This window comes from Pagrus pagrus (assembly GCF_965226575.1).
Source record: "Pagrus pagrus genome assembly, chromosome: 2".
In the NCBI taxonomy this organism is placed as follows: Eukaryota; Metazoa; Chordata; class Actinopteri; order Spariformes; family Sparidae; genus Pagrus; species Pagrus pagrus.
Window position 1 is genome coordinate 34,530,926 of NC_140186.1, and position 22,417 is coordinate 34,553,342.

At 40.6% G+C, this 22,417-nt stretch overlaps 2 protein-coding genes across 2 annotated transcripts in view; one reads left to right on the forward strand and one right to left on the reverse strand.

Moving 5' to 3' along the window:
* The window catches only part of zdhhc5a (zDHHC palmitoyltransferase 5a), a 36,400-nt gene extending 31,062 nt beyond the window's left edge, over positions 1-5,338 (forward strand). The window contains exon 12 of the mRNA XM_084380351.1: positions 913-5,338. Within this exon, the coding sequence (XP_084236477.1) occupies positions 913-1,147 (235 nt within the window). The 3' untranslated portion in view covers positions 1,148-5,338. The remainder of the gene's footprint in view (positions 1-912) is intronic.
* Positions 5,339-6,594: 1,256 nt separating this feature from the next.
* Positions 6,595-17,872, reverse strand: tmx2b (thioredoxin-related transmembrane protein 2b). Its single transcript, XM_084380364.1, has 8 exons — positions 17,577-17,872; positions 15,856-15,916; positions 15,279-15,392; positions 13,328-13,404; positions 13,116-13,222; positions 12,965-13,030; positions 12,704-12,833; positions 6,595-9,867 (listed from the first exon to the last, which is right to left on the reverse strand). The coding sequence occupies exons 1-8, from the start codon at positions 17,763-17,765 to the stop codon at positions 9,688-9,690; spliced, it is 924 nt and encodes a 307-aa protein (XP_084236490.1). The 5' UTR covers positions 17,766-17,872; the 3' UTR covers positions 6,595-9,687.
* Positions 17,873-22,417: the final 4,545 nt, after the last annotated feature.

The window sequence follows — 22,417 nt, forward strand, 5'->3', positions numbered from 1 at the left end:
TGTTTGGTTCAGTTAAAATGAACGGTGTATTTGTCAGTTTAGTTTGGTTTGTCTGGGCTTATCTGAAAGCTGTCAGTCAAACACTGAACAGCTGTTTTAAGATGAATCATTTGAGGTGTAAAAGCAAACACAATACCCACAGCACTTTTGATAAAGGATAAGTGATTCCAGTCTGCTTTCTAAAGTTCAACTACTATTACAAACTCTAATCAGTCAGCTGTGTTGAGCTCGTATCTTCTTGGTGTACTTTGGCAGTTTATTAGTTTTTCTTTAAGTCCGTTTGAAGTGTGACATAGGCATCCCACAGTAATGTGCTCCATTGATTCATTATTTATATCATTAGACATTGATATATACAGAAAATATATTTTATTTTATTACAGAAAAAATTATGAATTATGATAATTAAACTCAAGGGCATGTCATACCTTTCTATAATACTTTGATGCTTTGGATGGTATGATGCTGAAACATGTTGCATTCTATGTGGTTTGAAAAGATCTTGAATTGAAATGTGTAAATCTTGCAGAAACCCTGCTTGTTGTTTGTCATTATTTATATCATGTGGTATTAATAATTATTTATTTCTTTATGACACCAGAGAACATTAATAACACACATGAAGCGTTTCAGTGCAGAATGACCTGCTGTCTGATGCCTCTTGGTTTGGTTTGCAAGAACTTAAAGGCAACAATGCATCAATTTATGTATTCTAGATCAAACCAACTGAACTGACCTGCAGGTGTGAAAGTGCCTGTAGTGCAGTTTGTTTCATGTGTTGTAGGAGTGACTCAGCTGTTAAAATCCTTACGGTTAATGTCTCTGAGATGTCCGTCTATTCTTCAGATGGACTCTGGGCTTCCTGTCCTGAACCGTCACACTCATTGTTTCTTTGTGTTCTTCCAAAATCAGGGATGAGCTCATCCAGATGAAACCTCTGTGTCGGACCAACGGCGGCCAGCCCTACCCCTCCACCTCCTCCTGCTCCGCCCCTTCCTCTCCCTCTCACCCAGTCAGCGTGTCTGCCCGGCCCGGAGTGGCCTATCCCAGCTCGGCATTGATGCAGAGTCCCGCTCATAGGCCTCAGGGTGGCGGGGTGAAGAAGGTAACGGGTGTCGGGGGCACCACCTATGAGATTTCTGTCTGAGTGGACACCTCCAGCTTGACGACCAATGAGACAAAGAGGAGATCCAGCTGTCTCTTTCTGCCATTGAGAGATTTGGATTTTTCATAAAACAAGAAACTACTGACACATTGTAGACGTGGACGTCTGAGGATGAGCTTAACTATTTTGTCGCGATCTCACTCCTCATTGGCTGAGGCACTGAACTGTACTCAACTGTCCTGCCTTCAGATACCCACCTTAATAACTACTGGTAAAGTGACAGTAAGACCTGGACTGATGTAAGCCAGGAGTTGGTGAAACTGGCCGATGAAAGACTATGTTTTTGGATCTGACGGGACCAAACAGGAACCAGGATTTGGCTCTTATTGTGGGTTTTATCCTCACAGTGGCTCAGTAGGTAGCACGAGTTACTAGCATGGTCAGGTCTGAGTGTTTAAGAATATACAAGTATAGTAGTGCAAGGCATTACCACTGCCAAGGTGAGGAGTTGAATCCCCACTGGGGCCACCAACGAGCTCTGGATAAGGTTTGACCACCGCAGGTTAATGAAGGCTCATATCAGCACTTTCTGACTGATGCTGCGTTTAGGTAAAAATTGGCATAGATGTTATCATATTTTAACATTTAACCAATCATGCTCACTTAAACACAAACTCCTTGATGATGGTGATGATGATGATAGTAATAATGAACCTGATCAAAAAGTAGAATCCATTCACATTGACGACCAGTTTAGTGTGAACTACATGTGCGATCAGTCATACACAAGTCATATCAGATGTAGTCAAAGACCTTTCTTGATACAAGTCAAGGCCCCAGTTAAAGGTCAGTTAAACCTAACGTTTAGTAACAGCATTCACCAAATGCAGTGTGGTGTGATTGCAATGGACCAAGAACACAGGTGGAGTCAGCGATGCAGCCCGGGCAGAATCCCTGTTACCTGTTGTCACTTTCCTCGAGGCCGTCGTCTGGGTCACAGCCTTCCAGTCAGTCATGGAAATGCACAACACGACCTGACAGGAGGTCAATAATCAAGCGATTAGTAGGATCTATTCAGAACTTGTGACAATCTACTAGTGGCTGGAAGGGACGTCACCCATGAACTTGCCGATCGATGTTGCTATGTGAATTGACTTGCCTTTTGATGTAGGGATGAAAAATGTGACGTTGAAAAAAAACAAAACAAAATGCTGATTCCCCGTTTGTGTGATTCATCTGTTGATTTATTCCTAGACGTGAATATGATTCCATGTTTGTACAGGATGATGTGATTTTAAATGTGGATTTCTTTTTTTAAAAAGTGGCGTTCATACTGGACTGCAGCATGCACTACTATTACTACTAGCCACTATAGGCCACTGTGTTTGGCTGTAGACCATGTTGTCTGTTTGAACAAACAGGAAGTGAGGAAACTAAAGTGAACAAGGAAATTATGTTTTGGCCTTTTGTTGTTAATGGGGTCCTTAAGACAAGGTAGATTTTTCTAGAAAACTAATTCCTTGAGCAATTGCCTTGAAAAATTCAAGTGTTTTTTTATGTCACCTATTTAATTTAAAATTGTTTTGTATGAATTTCTATGGAAATATAGCTATTGATAAATGAAGAGTTTTTAATATTGACTCAGAGGAGAGGTTGTGTTGTCAGTTTCAGAATCATCATAAAAAAGAGCCCTTCTGATTGGTTTTGATTGAAGCTGTTTCCTCTGACACAATCTGAGTTGCAATGTCCTAAATGTCCTTTTTCCCAAGATCACATCTGAAATGAAAAAAACAGGCCTGGAATCTGTCAAACCAGACGCGTTATGTACAAGATGATCAGAGTGCATCTTCAGTAATGACTTTAGTATTCAGCTTTAAAAGCTTGAGTATAATGCAGGGCCACAGTTAAGAGATTTTGTGATATATAGAGAAAAAATTTAATTTTATGAGAATAAAGTCACAATTTTACAAAAAAAGTCATCAAAACATTAACTCAAACATTTATGAGAACAAGAATCATATTCAGAAATGAAGCTAGAATGTTATGGCTAATATTTGAAAGGTCAAGTTATAAAAAGTCATGATGAGAATAAAGTATTAAAAGATAAAGGTTCAGGCCATCAAAATGTACGTCATCAGGTTGAGTCGATGCAATTACATATCCATGTTTAATCATCTCTTGGCTGCCCATTTCCACTAAACAGTTATTTTTCCTTGCAAAACATTCTGTGTTTACAGTGGGGTCCAAAAGTCTGAGACCACTAGTCAAAATACTTTTCGCATTTGTTTTGAATGCAGTAATGTTGTTTCATTACAAATGATAATCACAGCTTGACAATTTAAAAAGTTGAATCTTTGAAAAATGTCCATGAATATCAGAATAAGTCAGTACTTAGTTTGTCCCCCTTTGCTTTAATGACCGCATGTTCTCCCAGCATGATCTGACACTGTTCCACAAAGCTGCTTGTGATGTTACAGAGTGCTCTCTCAGTCTTCACTGCCCCCACAAATGTCCAATGGGGTCGAGGTCAGGTGACTGTGGAGGAACGTCCATGTCAGTCCGGAGGAGTCTGAAAACAGTCCCAGACTTCAATCTTCCTCTAACCCACCACCAGGTTTCACTGTGGCTTTTAAAACACTGTGGTATCGTTCTCTCTCCTGTCCGTCTGACACTAATCTGTCACTTGTATTCATCAGTAAATTGGATTTTTTTTCATCGTCCACTGTGAAATTTTGGTATTTCTTAGCCTTGTTTGTCCTTGTTTCCCTCCTGAGAAGTGGTTTAGAAACTGCTGCTCGTCCTCTGAGACTCTACAGGACAGCTTCTTCTGACAGGACGACTGCTGATTGGACTCTTGTGTTGATCATTTAGTCAATTCTGTATCTGTGATGAAGTTGCTCCTATATCTGTCAGTGAACTAAGCGTTATGTACTGATCTTCTGATGGTGTGATCACACTTTGGATACAACTGATCCAGTGTCTGTAAAGAGTGTTCCATGCACTGCCCCCGTAGAAACCTTTAGTCTCGCCATGATTTGACTATGAGAAAGACCCTTTCTGATTAGAATAACAATTTGACTGCTGACACCTTCATTTACTGTCTTAATCCTCAAACATTTGGATTATTTCCAGGTTTAAATGATGAATTTAAGAGATTTTTGAATGTGGTCTCAGAGTTTGGACCCCATGAATGAATGAATGAATGAAGGTGCTCGAAATGCAATTAAAAGAAGCTTACACAAACATACTTTTTTGCATTTTTTAATTAAACTTTAGTGTGCCAAGGGAAATGATCCTCGGGACAGATGAAAGATCTGGAGACGAGGCTCCTGGTCTGAGAAATAACAAAAGTTGCTACAGTCATGATGGTGTAGTGGACACTTGGAAAACAGAGCTCTAAGTCTTCCTTGCAAAAGATTTGACGTTGAAAAGACTGTCCGCTGTCTTTGGGGTTTGGTGCACCAGTTAAACTTTGATTGAGCTGTGCAGTGTCTGCTAAATCTAACCCATATTTGGTATTTCTCTCTGAGCCAAAACACTAAATGACTTGTCCCAGTCCTATCTAAGAAAGACAACATGCATTAAACAGCTGTTGGTGACAGTACTTTGTAACTACTGTATGTTATGGCTTTGTAATTAACAGATTCGCTGGCCTTAACATCTGTATGACTTAATACTTGAGTCTCTGGAGTGTCACCTTTAGGTTTCCATCAGTGTCCATGTTGTCTTAAACCAGTCTGGGTCACACAGAAAAACAACGACACAGGGCCACATAACTTGATGCTGCAAGCAGTTATGGTAACATAAATGAAGCACTATGAGAGAACTGAACAGGAAGTGAATCCTGTATGTGAATTCTGTTTCTGCTCAATGACATCACAAGAAAAAGTGTGTTTCATTTCAGCTTTGTCTTTTAATTGCTGCAATTTGAGCCCACTTCTTTGTTTGAGCAACATGGATGATGATGATGATGATGATGATGATGGTAGATGAAGACAGTGGGCTGTAGGTGTATGTTAGAAAGCACAGTTTTGGCTGACTTCTGTTCCAGTGTGTGATTAGCACAGGGCTGGGAAACACAAGTTCAAATCAAAGAAATGACAAAAATGTGTACTGTACAGCTAAGTGTGTGTGTGTGTGTGTGAGAGAGAGAGAGCGAGTGTGATTGAGGATGTGTGTGTGTGTGTGTGGTGCGGGGCTGGGGGGGTTGATAATAAATTTAAAACAAAGCGGTGGAATGTAGTCGTTCTTCTCACTTTAGATGGACCAGTATTTATGGAGCTCTTCTGGAATACTGACTGCTCAAAGTGCTGAAAAACTCAGTTTAATCTGCTGTGATCAGGTTTTGATGAATCCTGTGTGAAGAAAATCATGTTAATGTTGTAAAGGGACAGTATTATGTACTTGTGTGAGAAATCTCCAACATTTTTTAAAAATACCCACTGGAAAGTCCCAGAAATAATGGGGATCAGAGGTTGATATGCCCAGACATGACACCATTAGAAAGTCCCTAAAATCCCAGGCTAGGTAATACACAATAGAAACACGTCTCAGTAGGAGTGTTTTAAGAAAATAGGTGGAGACTCCTCGAGATCTCCAAGAGTATAAAACCAGGAGCTCTGAGAGCTCCAGTTCCAGGTCAGCGTGAGTGTATTGAGGTTGCTGTCTGGGAGAACACAGTAAAGTCTTTTGCAACAGACTCTGAACAGCTCCAGTGGGTTTCTTTGAGCATCTTAAATGACTGATTGACTGTGAAGAAGGAAATTATGGTAAAGTGATGGAGCAGGATCCAGGCTCTTCTGGCCCAATTTCTGGCCTTCTGAGACCCGACAGCACTTTACATTAGTCAAGTTTAACCATTCACACACACATTCATACACTGACGGCAAGGCAACTGTGACTGACAGAACTGTCTTGTCATTTTCTGTTAGTACAGTACATCATTCCTGACCCCCAACACATTAATGGTGTTAATATTAAAGAGTGCAACCTCCATGTACAATGTAATCCTTCCTTGTGAGGATGATATTGACACTGTTAGAACAGAGGGCAGCTATTGTTGTGGTTTCATTGTATTCCACTACACAGCATTAGGAAGTTTTTCAATTATTTAGATATCTTACATTGTATTAGGGGTTTCTGTTTTGCTTTTCCGGTCTCTCACTGTAAAAGACAACAGCCACCCAGCCACAGTCTGTTCACCCTGCTGCCGTCTGACTACAGATACAGAAGTATCTGCTGCTGTACCACCAGACTACAGAGCAGCTTCTTTCTCCAGGCTGTGAGGCTCCTGAACTCATCCTCAGCACTCCACCATGAATACTTTATTTGTCTTGTGTAGCATAAAGGGATTACAATTTACATGTTGTTGTGTTGTAGAACAGCACTAAAATTAACCTTGATAGATGCACTGAAAGTGTCAGAGGAAGACTGATGAGCAGCTCAGCAGAGACACAATTCTGTCTGAGGAAAGAATGCAGCAGAGATGCTTCATGTGCATGATGTTTTATTGCATGAATAACAAAAACAGGCTAGACAACTGCGATGTTTTCAGCAGACTTTTCCATTCATGTACAGCAGATATACATACAAGCCTTGGAGTGCAGCTCAAATGAAATGCAACATGACAAAAGGTCAAATCAATTTCAAAACAAGTGTACAATAAACAACAAAAACAGTTTTAGTCATAAAATCATGATTAAGGAACAAATTCACAGTCTGTTCAAAAAGCAAAGTCTGTACAGTTTGTGTGTGCATATGTTTACCAGTGTACTGCAATGGGCAAAAACTCAAATACTGATGAAGACTTATCAAGAATCAGAATAAAGCAGGAAACAGTGCTGGGAAATTCTATCAAATGCCTCAAAACTTATTTTATCTGATCCCAAAAGACCAGAAGAAGCAGCTCACCAGGAAACACAGCCTGTCTGACCATTAATAATGTAAAGGCAATGTATTAAACAAATATTAAAAATACATACATAACAAATGTGGATGTGTGGATGCCTCAGACAATCATGGAATGTGATGCTGTCTCATTAGGACCAGACCTCAGTTTGAAGCTGAAAACATGCTCTCAGTTCATTATCATGCTAATGACACATTTATCAAATAAAGTTGGTCCAGTACTCAGAAACAATGTGCAGGACAGGTGACAGGTGACATCATTTGTCGACTGGCTGACATGACATTAAAAACTGAGTGGAAATGCAAAACTGGTATTTAGCTTCCCTGATCACACAGTACGAGTCTCACAGATCCAGTTAATGACAGTCTCCTGTACCATTATCATGCTACTGTCTCATAATAGAACTATCTGTCAACACTGAGGAGGTCTGACAACACAAGTCAAACCACATCCAGTAAACCTACAGTGTGTTCAGCACTGTTATACAGTTTCTCAACCCCAGGCTCAAGACCCAGTTAGCATGAAATTGGGGTCATTGTTGATTTCTCACTTGATTATTTGTTTGACATCATCTGTAGTAAAAAAAAGATTGAAGCAATACTAATAGTTTTGGGTGAAGCAGTGATTTTAAATTAAACGTCAGGGTGCTAACATGCTCAAGATGACAATGACATCATGCTAATGTTTAGCAGATATTTAACATGTTGACCATCTTAGTTTAATGTTAGCATGCTAACATGCTAATTAGCACTAAACAGAAGAGTACAGCTGAGGCTGATGGGAATGTCATTAATTATTCAGTTATTTGGTCAAAAACAGAAGTATTCAAATTCAGATCTGATAATGGCACCACATGAAAAGTCTGGACCAAAACAACTTTGCCTCCAGCCACACTACAAATGAAACATATCACCATTCAATAGACCTTTTCTATTTTTATAAGAATTTCCAAAAGATAATAGACAAAACTAACTGTTGCAGAATTGCTTTGCTAGGAAACAGCTTGGGTCCAAAGTAACAGCAGCTGTTGCTATAAGCAGTGCTGCAACGAGATATGTATATGTATCTGACACTGTGAGATTGTATAAAGCCGGGCAGACACTGGACACACTGCATTCAACTTTACCCTGTAGTTCGCCGCCCTCGCCTACTTCTAGAATCAGGCATGATTTCTCCCAGTTGGGTTGTTGTATGACGTGCAGTTTGATGGGGCCATGACGGCTGTTTAACTGCCTGCACGATCAACGCTGTTCCACGACTACATGCTGCTACTTGTTACTTTGATCATGAAGGTGACACTACTCTACAGAGTATAAAGGCTACAATTTAGTAAAGAATTGAGTAGTTATAGTCTACAGTTTGGAGAATATAATAGCCCAGCTTAAAGAATCAATATTAAGACTCCTCCATGTTCAGGAGAACAGAATATGAAAAACTGCCATCTTTAAATTCATAGAATATTGAACAATTTGGGTGCCTGTCTGGCCAGAACAGGTTGACAAACTGTAAAATACAGAGTGCCAGAAGATGCTGAAGCTCAAGCACTGCTTGCTTTAGAAAAAAAATGGTTATTTTATTGGTAACAGACAAATTTAGGTAGTCAAAAAAATGCAGCCCAATTACTATAAGACCTGAAGGTGTTTCCAAGTAAGAAAGGTCTTGCAAGTTAGCTATGAAACCGTAGCATGAATGTAGGCAACATGACATGTTAGCACAAAAGCTGAGGACAGACAGGTTCATCTCTGTTGGAGAGGCAAAGACCGTGTAGACAAAACAATAAAATACAAAGGAGAGTTACAACCTGTAAAAAAAAATGCAATTAAATGAATGGAATGTTGGGTCGGAGAAGCTTGAATGACAGAGTTGAGGGTGGTCTGTCCACAACAGCACAAATTCACAGGGATGAACAGGAACGCTGTCCAACTATTATTAAACTTGAGGAACATCAGCGGACTCATGCTGACGTGTTGATGTGTCCCTCACTTCAACCAAAACCACAAACCTGAATGTACTGTTTAACACCACAAATTAATTGTATGTCAGAACAGCCAACCACTGCGCTGTAACTTAGTTTACATGAATATACAGTTAGTCATAGAGTTATTTAAAAAAAACTAGTATCACATTCACTGCTCCCTTACTGTTCATTAGTAGGAACTCAACTGCCTCTCCTCAATCAGCAGTCTTCACAGCTGTAACCATCAGAAATGTGTTCTGCTGACTTTAATAGCCATGTGAATGTGGCAGATCTGCACAACACATTTCCAGGCCTTACACTCATATACTGGACCAGGTCTTAACATGACGACCCCCCTTAAAAGCTGGTTTACTGTATCCCAGTTAGCTCCTTCTTTAAAGTGTACACTCATTCTATTAGTTCTCTAAAGAAGGGGAAACAGACAGAAGTCACTGCACCTCTGTCAAATTATTGGGTTTAAAGGAGGTTTGGTGTTAAATGGTGCTGGAGAAAGGCAGAAGTACTCTGGCAACTTAAATTCTCAGAAAAAAAAACAACAGGTCCACGCAAGGTTGGGGAGGGGATAGCATGATCCACAGCGAACACCAGTCCTGCTCACTCTGATTCACCAGTGAACAGACTGAACACTTTGAAGAGGAGAGGGAAGAAGAGCCACAAGTTCCGTCCAGAAGTCCCAGCTGAGTGATACAAACCATCTTATTTGTCCTTCTTGGATTCAGACTCGAGCCCCTGTTCATCGGCTCCCTGCTGCTCTAGCTCCTCCTCCTCGGGGACCGGTGGGAACTGTGATTGGCCGACCTTGTCTCCTTTGGTCTTGTTGAGCTTCTTGGATTTCTGGTAGAGTTCGTTCAGGTTGAACTCTCGGATGATGTTCTCCTGGTGGGGAGTAGCAGAGGCCGTGAGTTTATTTGAATTTGACAAAATTATTTGCTGTGGACTAAAGCAGAAAATAGAGCACGACCTATGTATCTATCAACTAATTTTATTGGTCAATATGGCCCTTCACTGGGCCAATCACAGACATATCATTATTGTGTGTATGTATGCTCCAATGTGAAAACGCTGCTTTCCAAACTATATGATGCAGAAAACGATGGTTGAGTTTTATTTTCAAATTGTGTCATCACATACTTTGTCCAGCAGAGCGCACTCCGACTCCATTATTAACACTCTCAGGGCTCTATCTAATGTACAGCACAAAGTGGTACACAAGGCAGCGCAAGTGCCACTACTTGTTTCAGACCGACACAGTTGTCATTTTCATGCCCAGCGCCCACGTTGTGTAAATAACAAATGTCCTTGCTCCCACCTGTGCACCCCTGGGCGGGTTGGTTTTAAAGTGAGGTGTGGTCAGGCGCACTGATGATGGATTGCTGTGTTGAGGCAGTGGAAAGCGACAGCACCATAGACCAACAAAAAGCTGGTCTAAAGTTAAAAGTCTGTTAACAGTCTGTTTTCTGATATTTAAAGGACACATTAGAGGCTCCTACACAGGCGGGTTCACACCGTTCATACACTCTGATTTTATGATTTGAGAGGCTGCTTTCAGTTATTTTAAACATTTCCATTCACAGTAATGTCGCTGTAATAAATATCATGGCACATTTAATCAGTGAAACTAAAAGCTGTAGTTTTAAACTCTCCAAGAGTCAGGAGTTTTAAATAATCAATAAAGTTGCACAAATGCGCATGTTAATGTAGAGAAACACATTGTTTCTGCTGCTGGAGGATCGCTGCAGGTCATTAATATTTTCCTCATTTGGAAAATAGGATGTATTTCACCCTCTCATCCCACCGTAATTGATCAGGATGATACTTTTTATGACCCGTCCCGCTTGATCCACGGACTGAGATCCGCACACACAGAGGGACGCAGCAACAGCGCTCCTCCTCCTCCTCCTCCTCCACCTTAGTTTAATATCAGTTTATTTTTTCATATGCAGTCAAACTGTTGTTGATGAACAGGTGGTTGTGAAACAGCAGGGCAGATCCCTTTCCCTTGGTGAAGACAAGTGCTACTGTGTAATATGTAATATGTGCCAGGTCCTGGTGTACCTGGCTCTTAAAGGGAATGGGAGACGACACTCAGATCGGTTTGATTTATGTTCCGCCCATAACTAATGACTAATTCATAGTTTAAATACAACCTCTTTGCGCCATGTGCCGCACTTTGTGCCCAGATTATCCACCATTTAACCAGCAAAATGGACTTGGACACGCCCTAAATGCACTGGCGCTTTAGACCGTCTAAATAGGGCCCTCAGACTCAGCAGGGCAAGTGGCATCAGTAGCACAGTGCGTCACAGCTGAGTGGAAATCAATAGTGGCAAAAATTCTCCTCCTGCTCACTTCCATTCTATTTGAGTGAAGGGGCTAATACTGTAAAACATTCTTATCCACTGACTAAGCTAATCTGCATCTCGGCTTTGCCTGAAGGTCAACATCGGCCAACTCTGACTGGTGAAGTAGCAGCCTCAACCAATAGCAAAGACGTGTGTGTTGACACTAACAGAATATAAGCCAGCACACTGAGGTCTGTGTGCCCACATTCAGCACCAAAAGGTGATGGTCCTTTGCCTGCATTCACATATGTATGACTGTGCCCTGACTCTACAATCCTCTGGTTTATCAGCTAAGTATCAGAACTGCAAGAATAACGCAGGCTGAATTGGTAGGTCCACCTCATACAGGATACATCTCATGGGTAGAGTAACAAACATGTAGTGCAGCAACAACAACTGCACATGTATTGAGGAAGTGGATCAGATGGTTGAGAGCAAAATGTTTTGTATCATTTCATGACTTTTTTTTGTCCTGTGGAAGCAAAGATTGTTCTGTGGCGGCCCATGTTGACTAATACCAGTGGAAATTGATAATATATTGTTAATATATAAACAACGCCATTTATGACAACTCACAATAATGAGGGTAAAAATATTATTGTAACAGTGTTTCCCACACATTAATTTATCTGTGGCGGTCTGCCACAATATCAACATTGGCACATATTGATTTTCTATTTTTGGAGCCGCGCATCCCGTTCTCACTCACTCAAGACAGCGCACCCGTCAGTGAATAGCATGATGTTATATACTCCGATACAGTGGATGGCGGTGTGGTTTTTAGTCCGCCGGTAAAACCAACGAAGAAGAGGAGGACTATATAACGGGTTAGACCGTAACTTCCTCTGCAGAGAAGACGGCTGGCCTCAACGTCGAGATCAAGCCACCACAAAGAGCTCCAGGCCTTGAAGACATGTTGTGGCCAAGCCGTGTAATTACATCGTCATGTGATGCTCTGGGGACTATTTCCCATGAACTAACATTGTGAAAGTCACGTCTGTAAAATGGTAATAAAAGCCACACAACCCCCGCGAAATCTGGTGAGTCTAGAAGAGCCACCCGATTACATTTCATCCCCATCCAAGTTAGCTCGGCACTAAACCGGAAGTTAGCTGACTCGGTCGGTGGAAGTCTCGAATGCGCATGCTCTATGGCACCCCAGCTGGACAGCCACCGCCACTTGTAGAGTCTGATTCTGTGGGAAACACCGATTGTAATATAGATCAAAGTGAAGCTGAATGTTATAAAGCTGTTCCTATTTCTAAATCAATATGGTTTGAATGATTACACTGAGGTTTGTTGTTTTTTGACTACATGAAGAATGTATTCTCTGGTTAGTCACAGATGTGGAGTGCACTGTCCAGTCTGACCTCAGTGAAGCTCCAGGACACAGCTCTACCCTTCTTGTCCACCTGGGGGCGTCGCATCACCTCCTTCCCTCCCTGAAACAAGACGAGGGAGGGAAGCTGCTTGGACAGTGGAGACGCGGACACCTTGTACCTACAGAACAAAGCCATTTGAGACAACGTGTTCACATTTCTAGTTAGTTCTTTCCAACAAAAAAAATCAGTTGAAGACAAGTTTTTTAGAATGACAGAGAATACAAAAACAAGAGAAATAAAATGTCTAACCTTTTGGAAACCTCTCCATAACGTCCTATGTCCACTTTGCCAAACTTGAGGCCAGCACAGTTATACCTGCAACACAAAACACAAGAGTAGCTGCAGTTAGTGCCACTGAGTTCACTTAATGTTTTTACTGAGTGGATGGACGGAGTCTTACTTGAGAGACAGATCAGCATAGACAGAAGCAAAGGACTGGCACTCTGGAGACCAGTTGGCAAAGAATTCAACGATCCACGTTACACGGCTGTCTCTGTCCAGCTCATCCTGCAAACGCACACACACAGTATTTATTTAAGATTAAAAACCAATTGTACTGATCCATTGATTAATGGACAACCTCTTGCTATAAATTCTACCACTTTTACTCACATCAATGGTTTTGTCACTGAAGTATTTGATGTACTCTGGTCCCATGTAGAGAGGAGGCTTACAGGTCATCAAAAACACTGAAACACACAAAGACCAACAGCAGAAAGGAGAGAAGATATCAAATATTAAAATTTTACATGTATCCACTGAGACACTACAGGACAGCCTTCTTCTGACAGGACGACTGCTGATTGGACTCTTGTGTTTATTTAGTCAAATATCTTTTTTAGTTAAATATTCTGTTTTTAATGCTTTTTAAAAATGCTTTGTGTGTTTTGCTAATGTTTCTTATTTGCTGTTTTTATTATATGTACAGCCCTTTGAGACATACTTTGTGATATTGGGCTATGATAAAGTTTGACTTTGACACATTCATTGATGGTTTCTGTCTATTAGGGTTGGGCGGTAATACGGTAATAAGGTATACCACGGGGTCTTAAAAAAAGCAACGGTATCAGTTTCAATACCATCATTAAAAAAAATGCTAACGAGAAGGGAGAGGCGGTAAATACTGACGAGGCAATTTGTAAATTGTGCAATAAGGAGATCTCCGAAACAACAACACAGCACGCCCTTTTCACACAGAGTCGCCGCATTATCACCGCAGCACGGTTCTCCAATTCTCCGTCACTGGTTGTTCACACAGAGCCGAGCAGCTCCGACATAAAAGACGAACCAGAGTATAATTCACACAGAAAGCCGGCTCCAACAGAGGCGTGATGGTACACGTCTTGATGGTGACGTGTGTTTTTTTTCAAGGTGTTTCCCCGGTGTTTACCTGTTAATTTAAACATGTAGCCTACACACTGACAGTTTACAAGCATATGATGCTGTTATAATGTGATTGAAATCCTGACCCACCAAACATCCTGGAAAGTGACAAAGTTAAGTTTTTCTCTGAATTACATAATCGCCATCAGTAAACTGGACGCTGTCTGACTATTTCACTCGTGGGGAGAGAGTGAAACTGAAAAATCACCGCGACAAACACTTGGTGAGTTAAAGTTTTCTGCAGGGGACAGACGCTGTTTTTCGGGCAGAAATGTGACGAAGAGTCGGTAGCACCGACAGGCTGACTGACACATTATTTTCCTCATATAAGTTACCAAAGACACGATCAGTTACTACGTTACTGTTGTTTGGTAATGTAACATTGCTTTGTGGGACATTTCTCTATATTTTGTTGAGTGAAGGACCTGTTTAGTTTAGTTTCTCCGCGCCGCCAGCTTATCTGTTCACACTGGTTCGGGTCGCCAATACTGCGCCTCTGATACCTCTGGAGGCGCATCAGAGGCGAGTGGCCCGAAAGTACCTGTGCGTCTGTGCCACAAGCTCACCATCGGAGCGGGTTTTCAGCACCGCAGGTAAAGTTGTCAGTCCACAACGCGCCCTGTTAAAGCTGGAAAAGGTGCTGCTCTTTGTTGTTATTAAAAGTTGTTCGGGCAGTGATTTAATTTAATTGATTTGTGTGCGCGAAAACTGTTCTGGATGTTTATGTTAATTTAATTCTGTTTGACTGTTGTATTTGCACTTTTTTATAAGCTGCTATTTGTAAAAGTTGTTAATATTGTGCATGTTATGTTGTTATTGTTTCAGTATTAGTGTTTGGTATTCAGTTTCTGAACGGTGTAGGCACAAGCCAACAGTTTGGTGACGCGTCTGAGCCTTACGTCATAATTTTTAATTAGTCACGGTAATACCGTATACCCTGGTAAAATAGGGAGGAGGTTTGACGGTATCAAAATTTGGATACTGCCCAACTCTACTGTCTATAAAATGGATTTGCTGACAACAAGAATAAAATACAGCATCACCAGACTTTTAGCCAACTCTGACAAACCAGACCCTGTTTTTTGACTTTTGGATTCATAAGACAGGAAACGGAAGAGTCAGCTGATGTTTGTGTATGTGTGTGTGTGTGTGTGTGTGTGTGTAGTAAAGTTGGACTGACCTATGCAGAGTGTCAGGTAGAGCAGTCCCATCCTGATGTCCAGTCTGAAGAACAGGATGACATTGGCCACTTTGCTGAACAGGATGATGTTGCCCACATGCTGCTCCACAGTTACTGACATGAACACATGAGATTTAAAATTAGCAGAAGATAATTGTTATTTTCTGAGCAGTGCTGTCTGCTGTGTTTGAGAGGAGACCGAATGACAATAACTGGTATTCAGTAAAATGTACTATTATAAAGCAGAAAACAAAGGAAGGAAATTCAGCTCATTGAATGCATTTCTTCAATAATTTAATTCAGTGGAAAAACATGAAACAATACAGTTTTCCACTTAAAAGCCAGATATTATAAAAGACGATGTGACATTGAATGACATGTACAGTCAAAGAAGAACTTTGGTCCTGTGCATTTGGTTTAATCTTACTTTTAACATTACATTTCCCAACTAACTTTATGTGGGTCATGGTTTGGGGATATACAATCATCATCCATAAATCAGATTATATAATGAAGTCCTCATATTCTGTTCAGGAAAAACATTGAGAACTAAACAGGAAAAAAGACATTTACTTACTCGCTCGTCTGTTCTTCATCATGACGATGGCACTGAGGAACATGAGGATCTCCACCTCTCTCTGTGAACACAAACATGACATAAATGTGGCCATCCATGTTTACCAGTCTGTTCATGCTGGTTTCATCAATCAAGACTTGTACCAACATGTTTTGATCCGAGATGTTGACAGACAACATTTAACATATCTCGTCAGTGTCGAGCTGAAAAACAAGGCAGATTGCTGGGATATGGACAGAGAGGAGTAACAACTTTGAGAGCATTTAGATCACAGTGGGACACCTTGATGTCGGACTATGTGGTCATTTTAAATATGATGCACATGGACGTCCAATAAACCCAGACCTGTGGACGCCTTTTGACATAATAGCTGTATAATGTGCCTGTAGAAGATAGAGGTTCTTGACTGCATATGAATTCTGTAGAGCCTGACCGATATATCAGTCGGCCTGTCACAGATTGTGATGTGAATGCACTGCAGAACTGACGGAATGACTAACAACAGATGTGTCTGATAGAAGTAAGCAGAGCGCCTTATTGCAGTGGTTCAGCACTAGGACAATCAGACCTCCTGAAAACTTTGGGACAGTCCTAAATTATGAGTTGAACTACAAGCAAATCCTCAAATCCTGTCCCAAAAATGTGTAGTAATAGATAATAAGAACAAGCCATAAGAGGAATGTGTGTATGCTGTGAGACTTGACTTGAAGGCAACAATGCCGAGGACTTGGTGACACAGTAAAACTGAAAAGTGCTGCTCTGGGCACATCTTTTATTTGGAAGTGCTGCCAAATTGTCATGAATAATTAATAACATAGGCCCAAACAAGCTGCTGCTGTCACCAGAATACAGAAAATTCTAAATTATAATGAGGGAGCCCTTCCATTGAATTATCAATTGATTTGAATGGAATAGTCGATCAATAGTTTTATCCCCCTCTTTAAGTAAATTTAACCTCTACAATATGTCTAATTATTCTACCTTCCGATGAGATTACAGGAATGCCTGGGTGCCCATTATGTCATGTCCTGCTCAATACAGGCACAATTCTGCCTTCTATATCACATAGTGCTCATCACCAATGTCACCACCTTACTTTGCTTTAAAGGGAACACTGTATATTATAATAAATATTTATGGAAAATAAGAAACAAATTAAGCGCCACCATAGTTTCACAAAATACCCCCCGCCCCGCCCCCAACAAGATTTTACATAGGGCCCCCCAAAAATGGAGAAACGGCCCTGAGTCAATACAGGCTCGGTTTAGGTTCGTATGAAACCTTGACTCGGTAACTTTCATGCATCGATTCTCCTTTTAATAATTAAAGTTAATGTCGTTAAAGGACGCCCGGAATTTTGCTCACGTTAGCAAGCTAAACCACTATACTGAATGGCGTTTCTGCATTTAAATATACGCTGATTTACAGACTCCATCTTAGCCGTATATAACATCATAGCTCAATTATTTGTAGTAAGTTATCAATTAAGTTTTGTGACTGGAATATATCTGCCAATAAGTAAAACAGTTTGAATTTCCAGTGACCGTAGTTTGTCCCGTCATTCTCTCCCTATAGCTAAGAGCAGCTAATGTCACCTGGCCCTTGCTGTCAGCCTGTCCAACGATCCTCACTGCGCTCCTCCACTGACCAGCTAGCTAACTATCGCTGGTAATACAGATTCTTGAAAAGCAATTTGTGACATTCTAGCAGTTTCCACGGACCCAGTCAAAGTCGCAGGAGTTGCCGTCCTCTCGCTGTGTAGCCAGATGGTCGCAGATGCCAGGCGTTTTGCGAACAGCTAGGAAGGCTATGGACATGAAGAGAGAAGCTACATAATACGGCTTCAGCAGCCACTTGTACACCTGCGGGAGGTGGTACAGGAAAGCGAATAACGGCGTTAGTAGAGCCATTTTCTATTTAGTTGTCTTGCCCCGACTTAAACACGAATTAAACCCCGAACAGGCCGAGGTACCCGGTGATGGAGCCGTTAGCTTAATGTGACCGCTCGACGCTGACATGAACGTAACCGGAGATACAGCTTCCGGTTTAGATGTTAAAATAAAATCATTTATGATTACATGTCGCTCACTGCGCGACCTTTTAAATGTATTTCATTGTACTGTAAAATGTATTTTTAGTCAGTAAAATATGTTTGAATTTTATTTTTTATAGGTCTATGTGGTCTTCACACCGACAAGGGCATTTTCTAACACATATTAACACGTAGTCTGCCTGCTTTAAACATGAAGGTAGAAGACCTAACTTCCTGTACAACTGCGGTTAACTCTTGGACGCTTGATTCAGCTCTGTAGTTTGCAGTCGGCAAAATTGTAAAGAAATCCTCATTTAAAGGGGCGGAGAGAAGAGCGGAGGTCAACCAGGACGAATGTGTTACAACAGGCGCTGATTGGTCAGGGCAGACAACACTGGTGATTGGTTCATTGCAGCATAATAAATACAAATGCCTGTCCCACTGGAAGGGTATTTCTTAATTTACATCAATGGCTGGTAGTGATGTGCGATACTGCAAGATTTGGTATTGATCCAATACCAAGTAAATACAGGGCCAGTATCGCTGATACTGATACCGATACTGATACTTTTTAATAATTAAGGTGGATGCATCATCAAATTGCTAAATCTGAATGAATTTTCATGACCATTAAGTGTTTTTGTGATTTTTCCTTTGGATTATTGATTAGTTAAAACCCAGGACAGAATTTGGGTAAAGTTATCATAATAAAAGTTTTTGTTCAGAAAAAATAGAACAGTAACAAAACAATTTTTCCCCATACATTGTCAAAGTCAAAGTGCACAAAATGATCACTCGAGAACAAATTAAAACAAATTCTTTTTTTCAGGTAGAGTGTTCAGAAACTACAATACAATAATTTAATAACATTTCTCACTTCATTGCACTTCTTTTCTGGATTTTTTTCTTAAATAGACAAAGTGTACACGATTATCACTCCACAACGAATGTAATAAAACATTTTACAAATTATACAGCTTGCCGTTGTTTCATTTTCGGCCTGAAAATACAGCCACACAGCTCCTCTTCCTCTCTGACATTCTTCTGCTCCGTCTCTGTGCTACTTGTGTGTGTGCAGCTGGCTGGGCCTGGCTGGCTGAGTCACGTGACAGTACGGTGGGTGGCTGTGGTTCAGGGGTAGAGCCAGCGTCTTGTTATCGGAAAGTCGCTGGTTCGATTACCCTGGTCTGGTCATGTCTAAGTGTCCCCTGGTCATGTCTAAGTGTCCTTGGGCAAGATACTGAACCCCAAACTGCTCCTGATGTGCTGGTCGGCATCTTATATGGCAGCCACCGCCATCAGTGTATGAATGTATGTATGAATTACTGTAAGTCGCTTTGGACAAAAGCATCTGCTAAATGTAATGGTACAACATCAAAACACAGGAGCGGCACTTAGACAGACAGCCAGCTTGCCAGCCCACCACTAATGGCTAGTAAACTAGGATGTATTAATTATTCACTTATTTGTCTACCAGTGCTTCGAGGTCCAGCATTTACTCAGGGGGGGATTTGTAAAAAAAAAAGGAAGAGGAAAATATTTGGCACCTTTTACCCACAACAAGAATTAGGCCTATGCAACTCACAGATAAACACGCGAGGAATGGAAAGTGAAAATGTTTTGTTATATTTGTAGAAACATTGCTGCAGCAACCAATAAATCAAATGCTGACAAATGAAAGAAAAGAATCCAGAATCTGTGGCTGTTGCAGGCCTCAAATAAGTTCATCTTATCACTGATTCAGCCTGCATGAAATGATTGGACAGGCTACCTGTCTCTTTTCTTACGTACCTGCCTGCCTGCCCATGTACTTCTTTGGATATGACCAGTCTTCCACAAGGCTACATGGATATAACAAACATAAAGCTATCAGTGAGCTAGTGCCACAAGAACGGCAGAGAAAGCGAAGCCAAAATGTCCCAATACTAACGTACAAGCTCGACAGTGGTGGAGTACCAACAATAACCATGTTCATTGTTTCCATGCATTATGATAATATGTTTTCTTACATGTGAGTGAGACATGAATTTGCCTAGTTAGATATGGTTTGCAATGACAACAATGTGCTGCATTCACAGTACACAGCCACTGAGTCTGCTGTTCAGTAGCTACCTAACTCAGTAGCACAAAGCACACGGCCTTGAGCCCAATAAAGGAGCTGCTACAGCAACAACACACTCCTTAAGCTGCTTACGCCCTTCTTTAGCGGCTAACGCACACCTTTAGCTTCTAACGTTAGCACAAAGCACACAGCCCCTGGGGCTAATAAAAGAGCTACTGCAGCAGCAACACTTGTCTTAGGCAACTAACGTTAGCAGTCATCGTTGGTGTAGTTGAGCAGTGCACATTCATGTATTTCAGAGGAGTAGCGATAAAGGGAAGAGGTGGAATTTTTTTTGGTCAGATACTTTCCAAATTTAGCTTGCTCTTGCTGGTTTCTACAGTCTCAACTTGAATTCATCTCATCAGAGCGAAGACAGAGTGGTTTGTATTAAACTGCAGCCTTTTTCACAGCAGACTTGATTTATCATAATAGGAAAAGTTCAGGTGTCACTAACATTAATTGTGTCGCTTTAATCAATGTGTCCCTGTAAACCACAAGAAGTGAGCCAACATTCATAAATCTAGGACTCTGAAACTAAAGCAGCTAAATGGAATTCAGCATCTCAAATTGTCTTCATTTATAGAAGAAGAAGAGAAGGAAAAGTTTAGTGCCCATTTTTTTTGTGGTTCACTGTGACTTTAGAAACTGTATGTTAGTAGGTAAAAGTAGGTCAAATGTTTTTTAGTGGACTGAGATAAACTACAGCGGTTCATTCCTCTGAACATGTGATTGTGAAACATATTGAGTCTGGATGCTGTGTAGTCAAGGTAATTATTTCCTGTCTGTAACGGTGTTGTGTAACTAGTGCTGCCTCCTCCTGTTTTTGTTGCTTTGTGGTTTATTCTCATAATGGTAAGGTGGTGGGAATTCGTTTAAAAAAAAAAACACTGAGAGCAAGCTGGGGGTAAGTTAACAAAAAACATTCTTTCTCAGTAACCTAAGTAGAATGTAGCCATGTGGAGAGCTTCAGTCATTTTTGCTGAGGTTTTCAGATATTGACTTGTAAAGCTCTACTGTCACCCCAGTATCTGTCATTGGACAGTGGGGTCAGATCAGTGTTGTCCTTTGAAGATTGGAGTAAAGAGTTTTTCTTTGGGCAGTTTTAACAGCAACACTCAAAGTTGTTGTTAAATGTCATATGTCTGTTTGAACATCTGACAGTACCACTGATCCAGTGACGTACAGCCCAGAACCAAAAATGAATCAGCTGAGGAAGGGGGCCTCATTGCAAATCTGTTCAAACCTCAGGTAAATCTACCTGCCCTGCAGCATTCCTCACATATCTCACATCATCTGTTTTTACCATTCAGGCCTAAACCTCCTCTATCATGGAGCACTGGTGCCTCCAAGAATCCTCCACCCCGGACAAACAGGACACCACAAAACTATGGAGGACTTCCATGAGCTCCTGCTTCCTTCCATTACACTAGATAAACAATTTAAACTGTTGTTGTCAAACAACACATCTTGTTATCTGATTTGAAGGCATTTCTGCCAGAACCGCCCCCCCCCCCCCCAAAAAAAAAAAACAGAAATGTAAGACGGGAGAAGATAGAAAACTCATTATATGAATTTTGATACATTAAGTCAAAAATTATGAAACGGTCAGACTCAGAATTCTTCAACTCCAACTGCCTCTCGTCTCAAAATGACTCACTTAGTCAAAGTCAAAATTATGACACAAATTATTAAAAAAATATATTTTGTAATAATTTTGAATGATCCACTTTATCAACCACTTCATTGTTGTTTATTTTTGTTTGTTTGTAGCTTTATTCCTCGTGGTAATACAGTAAGCTTCCACACACAGATGATGTCTTTACATATAATTGGAACAATATTATTTATGAAATGTGAGTAAGAAATTTACTTCAGCTGAAGTGGAAAATAGCTGAAGATTTCCCACCTGTTTGTATGGAGCAGAGAAATCTCTACTATTTACTTTGGAGTGACATCATCCCATGTGACTCATCAGGAGGCTGTGTTGATTTGGGTTGAATGAGCTCATCACCTGTACATTCATGGATTTGACAAAGAAGGTTGTTGTTGATGTTTTTGTTGTCGATGAATTTGAGCATGTACTAAAGTGGAGAAATCCACTAAAAAATCTTTAAATCTGATATCATAAGAGTAAAATCCAACACCACATAGTTATCAGTAAAAGGAATAAAAGAATCCTTTTGATTCAAACAGCATCTGTAAATACTTTCTTCATTTTAGATTTGATTTTTGATCTTTTCTGTGTGCACTTGTGACTGAACGATTATATCCATCTCCATGCTTGTGTTTATATAAATTGCAGGTGACATAAATATTTACTTTATTTCTTGTCGCTTTCTGTTTCTAAAAATGTCCATTTTTTTAATCATGGATCCTGAGTTTCAGTCACCTGTCACTTCTAAGTTATTATGTTCATAAAAGTGTAA

Excerpts from the sequence above, each read along its gene's own strand:
- tmx2b (XM_084380364.1), bottom strand. The coding sequence starts at position 17,765 with ATGGCTCTACTAACGCCGTTATTCGCTTTCCTGTACCACCTCCCGCAG. Across the intron at positions 15,393-15,855 it reads GATGAAGAACAGACGAGCGA|TAACTGTGGAGCAGCATGTG; the intron begins GTAAGTAAATGT and ends TGTTCATGTCAG. Across the intron at positions 13,405-15,278 it reads CTACCTGACACTCTGCATAG|TGTTTTTGATGACCTGTAAG; the intron begins GTCAGTCCAACT and ends TGTGTGTTTCAG.